We start from the raw sequence: 11,219 nt of genomic DNA on the forward strand, positions 1-11,219 counted from the left end.
CTACGAACACATACTCAGTTGAAATGACTGGAAGAAAAATAATGGGCTTAATCCACATGGCAGGAAACACAGCAGTTCATATCTTCACGCTGCTGTATAAATCATGCCTTGGTCTCTTTCCAACTAGATAAGAAGCTAACCCCTGAAGCTCACTAACAACAGAAGGTCCTTGACAATGCCAACAAGCACCCAACAACAAGAACAGCGGGGACCCAGCAGCTTCCTAGTTCTGGGCCTGCTCCCCCGACTCGGGCGGTGGGCGGAGCCGAGGAACCGAAAGAGAAAGCAGGCTGTGCTCGGAGGACCTCGGGCGCCGGGATGAAGCCACGGTGGGCGAGCCTCTTGCTGCTGTGCTGCTGCTGCTGTCTGGGCCGCGGGGTCGCCCGGACCTGGCCGCGGAGCCACCAGCGGGAGGCGGCCGCCTTGCGGGTACCAAGCTCCTTCCTCTACCTGTCCCCTGCTCCAGGGCTCCTCGGGAGGGACCCACGCTCCAGGCGCACCTTTCCCCAGCAGCGCTCGCTGCTGCCTAAAGCCTTGATTCCCCAGGACAGGGATTTATGTGATGCGCCCCAAAGCACCAAAATACGTGTCCGAAGCAAAGCTAATGGGAAAGATGCACCCTCTGCTTTGGAATCCTAAAGCCTTTCCTTTTCTCCTTTCCCTCAACTAGCCTGTCGCTTAGAAAGTCGCCTGCAGGGGGCGCGAGCTCCCTCCTCCAGTTATTGGAAGTACAAAAACCAGCCCCAGGCTCATTGATCTCCAGGGTTAATGATTTCCCTGTCCTGCGGACTCTGTACCGTGTTACTAAAAGGTTCTTTTCTGACTTGGTGGAGACTGACGTAGAACAGAAGGAAACATTTCAGTGCCTTTCATCCGGGTTGTTTAAAAAAGTTTTCACAATAATCCTTCAATTTTACCCCAAGCTTAAAATTCGGAGATGGACCATGGATACATTTTCCCGGTAACTAGGGGCACCGACTGGAATTCAAACTCATAGTTGCCCTAAATTCCTTTAGCTGATGCTAACTGACAGCTTTTTAAATCGGAAAAGATGCCATCATGGTTTTATTAGAAAAGAAAACTCACTTGTTCTAAATCAAGAATCCGTGTGAGTTCAGTGAAGTCGCTCCCTGGAAGTGTATCTAGTGTTTCTTCGGCTAGATTCTTGTTCTCTGAAATTTCCGTGAGACTCCATAGCTCCGCCCTCTTCTGCTCTTCCTCTTGGCATGGAAAGCTCCAGAAGCCGACCCTCAGGCGGCCTTTGCGCCAGTTAGTCCTTGTATTTCACTCAATGCAAACAGTGCACTCTGTCCTCCTGTTTGTTACTTTTGAGCTCCTCTATTGTTTTCACACCAGAAGAGGCGCCCATTTCTCACTGAAGTTCTTGGCCTGTGTGGTACTGAGTCCTGTCCTTGACATAATCTCCTGATGAACCGGACACTGCTGTGACAATGTGCTCGTTGGCTAAATAGATTATCATTGTTTAAATCTTGTATATTGGAGGCCAACCATGTATTTGTATCATTTCTTTCCTTGTTGCTGAAACAAAGTACCCGAAAGAGTAACTTAAAGCAAGAAGGGTCATTTGGCTCACACTTCCAGGAGCCAGTCATCAGGATGAGTGTGTCAGGAGTGTGTTACAGCGGGCCATACTGCATCAACAGCCAGGAACCGAGGAGGCATGGATGCTGTGGCCTGCCTCCTGGTCTCATTTTTATTCAGTCCAATCCCCAGTACAAGACAATCAGAGGAGCTGTGCCTTAAGACTGCAATGCCTCATGCTATGTCTTATTAAATTGTGTGTGCATCCCAGATTAACTTAAGTAGATTATTATAGCACTTTTAAATGAGTGGTTATGATGGGTGACCCACAGGTACCTGAATCATCTCCTCCAAATATACCTCATCCGTGACTGCTTGAGAGCTGAAAAGAGGTGACTTGATGCTCTGTGATACGATTCGCCAGATATTTTCTGATGGTTTTTAGCTTGAAGCACGTAGTGTCTAAATGGAAACATAGCAAAAACTAAAAAACTTAGATAAAAATATGCTTGCTCATTTGTCCCTCTGACCTCTACTTGTTCAACAGTTTATGGGTCGTTTATCCTGTGTTATGAATTGTGGAAAATAATGTATGTGAAGGATGCTAAGGAGCTATATTACAATGGCATGTTTCATAATAATATGTAAGTTGGGCATGACAGTGCACGCCAGCAGACACAATAATTAGGACGTTTGAGACAAGCTCATGCAATGTACTCTGTCAGAAAATCAAATGCATGTTACATATGGGGGCACTGTAATTCACTTCTAAAAACAGCATAGGAAGTCCTATACATTAGAAAATAGATTCTCTCAATTAATAAAACACATACAAACAGTCCCCATGGTAATAAGTGATAACTTCATTCTCAGCTGGGTATCCTGAGTCTAAGGCTTGCAATTCCCATGTCTTGAGAGAAATTCCCAGCAATGATTCCATGCTGAGTATGATCTATGTATATTTGTTCCTGCTTAGATTTGCTGGATCTGCTAAAACCTGAGGCATTTCCAGGGAGAGCATTTTACACGCATGCGTGGAAGTGACTTGTTGCACACCGTGCTTTAGGATCTTGCAGTAAGGACAGATAAAAACAACAAATAATTAGCTCAGAAAGTGCTGGAATAAAATGCCCTTGCAAAATGCACCATGGGATGAGCTCACATAGCCCTAGTTACTTGAAAGACTGAAGCAGGAGGTTCACTGGAGCCATGGAGTTCAAGCCCAGCCTTGGTATGTAATGAAAACCCATCTCCGCCTTTGAAATAAACAAAGATGAGGGGCATGTGCTACAAACATGAGCATCACCCCAAGGGAATATCTTTGCTGATATTGGTAGGGAAATAAAAGCAGAACAAATAAAAGAAAGCCTAGATAGCAATGGGGGAACGACATCCAGGTTCCACGGCCTTCTCTGCTAAAAAAAAAAAAAAAAAAAAAGACACAAAGCCCCACAAAGTGTATGTCCTTCCAGCCACACATCATGTGCTGGGTGACTTTAGGATAATAATCTACCCATTTATGCCTCAGTTTATTAATCTGGGAAGAGGCGATGAAGTAAGCAAGTACTCCATGCAGAACTAGCAGTTCACAGGCAGAACTTAGACCAGTGCTTCCATTAACTAACCCTTCCCTCTGCTATACGTTTAATGTGCTTGGTAGCTGTGAACATTCTTCCTAGAGAAAAGAAAGCCCAACAAACTGGCCCTCAATATTTTCTTTCTTCTCTTGATACTACTGAGCACATGAAAAGAAAAAAAATTGTGCATTTTATTTATTCTTATTATTAACAAGCAAAAAAAAATTTCCCTGACCCTTCTCCCCACCGGGGTTTATTGAGGACCTTCACAATACCCCATGGGCTGCTAGTCTTAGATATTTTTGAAAGGCACTGTACCTATAAACAAAAGGAGCTTCTGCTACTTTGTTTCCCACAGTTGGAAAGTCTTCTTTCCAATACAACACCAGATTGTTTGCAATAGCTAGTCTTTATTTGTAGTGCCATGAGAAATACTCACTGCATTTTAACCCAAATAAGGCGAAAGCATGATCTTTGAATGATGTTTTGTATAATCAAAATATTCTGTTTCTAAGGGTAAAGATACAGCTTGGGAATATTTAGCAGGATACGCATTCTGCCAGTGGTCAAAATATGCATAGTACCCACATTCCATATTTAATTAGTCCCTATATTCTGGTAGTGTGACCAAATTTGTCAGTGAAGAAAGTAAGGTACAGAGAGGTTGAATTTGTACCTTTAGATTGTGTTTCAATGCTAACATGTTTATATTCCAGTGCATTTGAAAATCAAGTGTGTATGTTATGTACACAGGGATGTTAGAGAACTGTGATTCTTCAGAAGTTGGTAGGGAGGGATTTTCAGTGTTCTAGAATTTAAAGGAGCAGGTTGAGATTAGCGGTAGGGAGGAAGCAACATGGAACATTGTGTTCTTGGCTGGATATGAGCAGTGATCAGTAGACTGTCCCTAGCATGGCTGTACAGAGCTGTGATAGGCAGGAGTAACTGCAGGACTGAGAGCAAGATTGGCGTGGAATTCTGCAACGAACGCGTGTCCGTTTGGGCAAAGTGAAAGTCCATAGGAGCCCCGCAGCAGGAGATCCACATTTAGAGATCTGTCGGCTCTCTTCTCTTCATTTGTAGTTAGGTCCATGAGTATTTAAGATGGATCGGTCTGATATTGTTCTCTTTCATTACTGTTACTATAACTACTTGGCAGCCAGATAGACTTAGCTCTCCAAACCACAAGCAGGCTGTTGCATCGAGACAGCACATATCTTCTTAGGGAAGAACATGGTGTCATTTTTGTCTCCTTTTCCTCCCTTGTTCCATTAAAATGATTTATCATGTTGATATGCTGTGCTGTGCTGTGCTAATCAGTGCACCGTTTCTGTATCTGTTCCCCTCGATCACGATGTACCGTCTGTCTGGAACACTGCGGTGGCTGATTTGATAATATTTCATTGGTGATTTTACATTCATTTCCAGGGTAGTGACTCACGCATAGCCCTGTTTCCTTTAGCTGGTCTTTTCTGGTTTAGATTCTTGGCAACGGGGTCTTGTTTAAGTTGAGATATATTCTTCCTCGGTATAACAAGGAATATATATACATGTATATATTCCTTGTTATTTCTTTCTTAGTTGTAGGGAACTCATTACTGAAGCCATGTGGAACTATTGTTTTCCTCCTGGGTCGATTTTCAATTACAATTTTAAAGCCATGAATTGATAGAAAATTGAAGCTTTCTTTTTCTTCCATGTTCAGTAATCTGTGTCTCAAGCGGCTTTTGTCCAATCCATGCAAATTATCAAACTCATTAGCATAAAGTTGTCTAAAATAATTAAAATGCCAGAAGCACTGTAGTCAGCATCTTTTCATTCCTGGTATTGGTAATTTAGGTGTTATTTTCACCCTTTGCTCTCACCATAGGCTGTAGATATGAGGGAACGGGGATAGTATGAGGATCAGCTGTTAGACTATAGTGACCTAGGAGGTTATGAGATAAGTCCTTTTTTTTTTTAATCTCTTCAAATCAAGGGATGTCTGAAGGCTTTTAAAATCACCAGGTAGCTATTATTTAAGAATTATCCGTCAGGGAGTTCTTCCTGTCTTGCCCTTATAGCCAACCTTAGAACTCAGGAATCAGCTGTTGGTCACCATGGCAACTGCAGCTCCCTGCTGTGGGTTCCTGCTGGTGCAGTCACCAGCAGATAAACTTCCCACAGACAGGGGCCTGTCCTGCGTGTTCCCATGACTGCCACATGCAACACGCAGCCTGCATTCTCCTTCCTGCCCTGTCGTCTCCTGCTTAAGAAAATGATCATCTTATGACTGGTTCCTGTAGGTTCCTGTGCAGTTTGCTAGTCAGTGGTTCATGTCATCATTTGTGTCATGCGAATACTACCTTATACATTTTGTTCATCTTTCAGTGCGTGAGCGTATTATGTTCAAAGCCTCACTTGACCAGCAGTTAACTACCTGGAACTCAAATGAACTTTTCAAATTCTCTGGGTAGCAGTCCTTCTAGTCTTGTTCAGTAAGGAAGAATGAAGCCAGACCATGATGAGTCTCAGCCACGGCCTTGCTGAAACAAACTGATGAAGGGTATTAAGGGGTAATATGGAAATTTCACATGTGTCATTATTAAAGGGCAGATGGTTGCTGTGAAGCTATTGTGTTCCAAGCGTGTCTTCAGTGCGGGTGACATAGTGTAATACAGCAAACTGAAAAGTGTGTCCTGGTTTGCTTATTGGTTTCTGAGTCATACACATAAGCACTCGAGTCCTTAAGCCAACATATGCACACACTAACATGGAGAATGGTGGTCCTCCAAATTTCCATGTGACCTGCAAGATTAACTGGTTTTGGGGTACATAAGCATCTTCATAGAAAAGGCAAACGTAAGGTTGATGACGAAGAAATGTAGCGTTATAGTTATTCTTTTCTTCCATCTAGATAGGAAAGCCTGGTTTTCTTCCAGGGAGACCCCAGAACTGCATCTTTTCTAAAGCTGTTTTGTTGAGACAAAATGACCCTGAATGCAACCTGAAGAGATTTGGACCCCTTCCCCCCTTTATGAGCTTAGTCCTTTTCCAAGCTTCCTTACTCTGCACAGAGAACAAATATGTGGAAGACACATTGCATATTCATAACTATTTAATTATAGTGTGTCACCAGTGTCCAGTGCTTGTCAACACTTTAAAAAACATGTGTGTGATTCCCCCAGAATGTGTGGGGGCGAAGAGTTGCAGACACATAAAGCATACTTTCCCCAGCATGAAAATCAAGTTTGACTTTTGTACCCACAATACCTCCAAGTTAGTTAGTTATACACTTATGGCTTTGGGGAGCTGAAGCGGTAGACATAAAATGTTTGTTTTCATTCTTTCAGGAAAGTCTGAATAGACATCGATATTTGAACTCTTTCTCTCATGAAAACGCCACTGCCTTCTATGGAATAAACCAGTTTTCTTATTTGTTTCCTGAAGAGTTCAAAGGTAAGGTCTGAAAGTACTGCTGGTTAATTTCCTGATTCTAACTTCTTTGTTTAACTGAGTGATTTCATTGAAAGCCTTGTAAGTTGTGTGACGGTTAATATTTTTAAATGCCAACTTTGAAGTGGGTACCATGTGCATAAGGGAAGTGAACTAAGACTCTTCTCTGCTAACCATGGTTTAAGAACTAAGTATGCTTGCGTGCAGCACATCCACGCCGCTGCAAGCAACAATTGTCTCCTCACATTGGCAGTTTTCTCGCACCAATATTCGTTCAGAATATTCATGGTGTTGTGGGTAGTAATAAAAGAAGCAATGTCAGTTATGTGCGTATTTTCCATCACTGCGCTAATTCTACCAAGTAATTCATGTGGCATCTCCTCCAGTCGCACTGCAGGGATTTACATTTCCGGCTTTCAGCAGGATGCATTTCATGTTACAGGAAAGCACAGAGGAAGAATTTCAAGAGACAGCTTGGCTAGGTAGCTCCAGGAAAGCCCTTCGTGTAATGTGTTCTCCTTCCTTTCTTCTTCTTTATCACCAGCTCTGTATTTAGGCAGCAAAGCTGCCTGGTCTCCCAGATACCCAGCAGAAGGGCAGACACCCGTCCCCAATGTGTCTTTGCCGTTGAAATTTGACTGGAGGGACAAGCATGTTGTAAACCAAGTGAGAAACCAGAAGATGGTAAGCTCTGCTTCCATTTGCTCTTTGCTGTCTGAGCATTAGAAAGCACTGCAAGGTCAAGCTTAGTCAAACTTGCCAAGAAATCCAGGTGGTTTTCTAGGTAAATTCATACCTCAGTTATCCTCCATGGAAGAGAAAGCTCCTTGAAGGACGAGGGCTAGTTATCCAGCCCTGACTTTTCAACCTGCCTGGGTATGCTCACTTGTCTGTGACCATTGCCTTCAGCACACTCCCTCAGGAATACATCCCAGGAACCATACTGCGCAAACCAGGGATCCTGTGGACTCACAGGGGGAAAGTCAACACAATTACTGGTTGTGTTAAGTGATTCAAAGGAAAAGTACATAGTAAAGTGAAATGAGGCCACCCACATGGTCTGGATCTTTAACCTTCACTTCATCGTGTGAGCTCCCTCGGAAAACCTGGTTTGTGTGCTCACTTCCTCTAAGACCTTGTACCACCCAACCTGTGTGTGACCTTAGAAGTCTGGTCAGTGTAACTTCAAGGCTACAGACACTTGTTACAGATCAGCTCCACCCAAAGTCTGATTGACAATAAAGGGAGAACAGATATGGGAGACATAGCTTAGGTCATAGTGTGGGGAAGCTTTGTGAAGCTTTTACAAACAAATAGAAAATTCACAAACAAGGTAACACTGGGTTTTTTTTTTGCTTGTTGAAGAATCAATAAATATGTTAAGTACAGTAATAGATCCAGCAATTCAGCATGAAGAAGACCCACAATATGCGTCCCGATATGGGCGCTGAGAGTGGAGTTTGTGGAGTGCTGTGAAGTCATGGGTGGAGAGTATCTCGAGGCAGAAGGAAAGCGGTAGCACTCTGTGGGATGGGCGTGACTTGGAATGATAGCAGGTCACCTAGAGTATGTGCTTCTTTAATTTTTTTTTATTTCCACTTCTCCTACTGCTCTGTATCCCATCATCAGCACAAGCAATGTAGCCAGAAAGAGAAAGTCAGCTCTCCAGCCACAGAATGACCCTTACAGGGCATCTGCACTAGAAATGCCAATATATCCTTCCCTCTCCCCGTGGAGAGGAGGTGAAGGGTTTTGCACACCCCAGTGTGTTAGTCTCCTTTCTAGCTAGGATGCTTTTTCCTAGTTCTCAAGTTCAATGTTTATGATTGTTTATTGAAATTTACTCCCATGCCATTTAGTTTGTCATTGCACTTGTGGTAGTAAGAAGTGGATGTTGTATGAATCTTGTCCTTTCCAGAGGAATTTACATACTTGGTGGTATGGTTTCTGCAGTGGTAGGGTTTTTCATGCTTGGTGGTTTGTCTCATGCTAGCTGTGGGTGTTATGTCCCCAGTCATACTCATGTTTGGAGATCACTCCATCTCAGCTGAGGACCATTTTCCTATGCCATGGGCACTGAGGGCTAAGTAAGACCACTTAAAACCATGATGTTGCTTAGAGCATCACCGCCAAGTACACTCAAGACTTTATCACCCTGCTTCTGCAGTACATGGTCTTATGATGAAGACTCACTTTCAATTTCTCCTTTCCCCCCTCTTCCTCTCTTTCCTGCCTTTTCTATGGATTGTGCAATCTTTTATACAATGCCTATTCCATCCCTTGGGTTTCCTCCTTTCCTTAGAAGCAGCCCGTTTATTCTTTTCTGAGAAACAGTGGTTCCTAAGCCTGCTGGCTAACCGTAGTGCCTCCACATGTTTCCTTGGCCTCTCCCAATTCATCAGCCTGACTTATATGGTAATAGATAGGGACATTACTGATTTAGTATCCATCAATAATTAAACGTCAATGCTCAAAAGAGAATTTTAGTTTCATTTTGAATGAATGCTTATTATATAGGTTTCTGCTTTCTGCAAATTTTGCTTGTTATTTTTTATCTTGCTGCATCTAGAAACAGCAGTAAGTTTGACATAGACACTGTGTTAATATATGCTACCCCTGTCTTTTGGGCAGTGTGGAGGCTGCTGGGCCTTCAGCGTGGTGGGTGCGATAGAGTCGGCTCGTGGGATCCAAGGGAAACCTCAGGACGACCTCAGTGTGCAGCAGGTCATCGACTGCTCCTTTAATAACTATGGCTGCAGTGGCGGCTCTCCTCTCAGTGCCCTGAGCTGGCTGAATGAGGTAACCATCTCAGCTGTCTGAATCCCTGAGTTCCTCTTATGTTCTGTGTACACAGAATTTAATCACTTTCCTCCATTAAGCAAGGTCCAATGATCAGAAATCTAAGTAGACAAAGGTTGACTGACTTAATCAAGGAAAAGATGCATTGCAGGGACTCAAGCCAGGGTCAGTCGTATGCTAGACCATAGCTCCAATGAGTTACATTATAGACCCTGATGATAGTAGCAGTCATGGCCTCCAGACAGATTAGCCATCAATATAGCAAGGTAAAGACATCTTAAACACATTTTCAGAAGGATATTATAAAGATTCCATATTTTTTATGTGGAGACCTGTCACATGATGTATCAGAGGGATCAGATCACAGTCACTGGTTCCCATAGATGTCCTGGATGGCAGTGTTAGGCGAGACACCACGGGTCAGCTGTATTGATAACTCTTCGTAGGTGAAGAAATGAGCACTGTAAGTGGGAATCATGTCTCCGGACAAAACTGGATGCTAAGCCCTTGGCCTCCCCCTTCAGGGTTTCTATAATTTTCTCCCTGGCATGCTTACACATCCAGTATCAGTGGTATGAAATAAGAAAATGAGGGGCCACTGTAAAAGTCATAGTCAGTGTTGTCCAAATCCAAATGCCCTCCTGTTAGCAACCACTACATGTCAGTGACTGCTCTAGACACATTATAGATAACAGTGATTTTGTTTCCTCTCTTTGAATAAGCCTAGCACATTTGCCTGTACGGGCAACCAAAAACCATGCAGCACATCACGACATGCCATAGCAAGAACATTTGGCCGTTGTCTGGCCTCAAGGCATTGCTAGCTCAGTATTAGGAGTCTCAGAAGGGAAGTGTGTTGCCCTAGCATGTCCTCAGAAGGATGGCATGACTTGGTTAACATGCCTGTGGTGGGACTAGAGGGGAAAAGCGTAACAAGACAATCAAAAGTCAAAGTTAAGGATTCGTGTGTTCTCGGATGCTCGATGCAAGCACCCAGTGATTCCAATTAGATCCTTAAGAGCAAACAATGCCCACAGGCTGCTTGGGTGAGTCCTGGCTTCTTTGACAGCACTGAAGTAAGCTCTGCTTAACCTTTGAAAGAGCTGGAAGTGAACATTTAGTGACGGTTTTCCTCCAGACACAGGTGAAGTTGGTGGAAGATTCAGAATACCCCTTCAAGGCACAAAATGGCCTGTGTCGCTATTTTCCCCAATCACAAGCTGGAGTTTCAATCAAAGGCTTTTCTGCATATGACTTCAGGTAAATGCCTTGCTTTTTGTGTCTTTGTGTTCTTCACAATCTGTGCTGCTTTCCAAATGGATGACTTGGTTGAAGGCACACTTACCCTTGCACACTGTTGGCTCACAACTAACTTCCTGCTAAGAAGTTCAACTGATAATCACCATGGGGTGTCCCAGACGTCTCTTAAAGAGAATCTGCAGATACTTTTATGTATCATCACACTGAAAATAAGAAATCTGAATGAATACCTTTCAATTCAGTCTAAAGCTATAACATGTCTGCCACCACTAAGAAAATTCAGATGCTAAGACGTGTGAGCTTATTCTGTCATAATGATTGGGTCTGCCCAACCTCACATGGCATGGCTCATAGAGTACATAACAAGAATCCCTTTTGAACACTGTATTCCATGAGTTCTCAAGTAAGCAGCTATTGGAAAAACCTGAGCCTATGACATTAGAACTCGGAACTAAGACGGTATTGAAGGTAAGTTATGTAGCATGCATGGATATGATGGGGATGTTTGTAGCATATATGTTGCATGGATACGATGGGGATGTATATAGCATGCACGCTGCATGGATAGGATGAAATTGTATGTAGCGTGCATGCTGCATGGATACA

The 11,219-nt window shown here is 43.3% G+C and overlaps 1 protein-coding gene across 1 annotated transcript in view; it reads left to right on the forward strand.

The window, feature by feature from the left end:
- The first annotated feature begins 306 nt into the window (after nucleotides 1–306).
- The window catches only part of Ctso (cathepsin O), a 17,270-nt gene continuing 6,357 nt past the window's right edge, over nucleotides 307–11,219 (forward strand). The window contains exons 1-5 of the mRNA XM_005344137.3: nucleotides 307–429; nucleotides 6,452–6,557; nucleotides 7,099–7,238; nucleotides 9,186–9,353; nucleotides 10,492–10,613. Coding sequence (XP_005344194.1) covers nucleotides 319–429; nucleotides 6,452–6,557; nucleotides 7,099–7,238; nucleotides 9,186–9,353; nucleotides 10,492–10,613 — 647 coding nt within the window. The 5' untranslated portion in view covers nucleotides 307–318. The remainder of the gene's footprint in view (nucleotides 430–6,451; nucleotides 6,558–7,098; nucleotides 7,239–9,185; nucleotides 9,354–10,491; nucleotides 10,614–11,219) is intronic.

This window comes from Microtus ochrogaster, chromosome 1 (assembly GCF_000317375.1).
Source record: "Microtus ochrogaster isolate Prairie Vole_2 chromosome 1, MicOch1.0, whole genome shotgun sequence".
Taxonomy (NCBI): Eukaryota; Metazoa; Chordata; class Mammalia; order Rodentia; family Cricetidae; genus Microtus; species Microtus ochrogaster.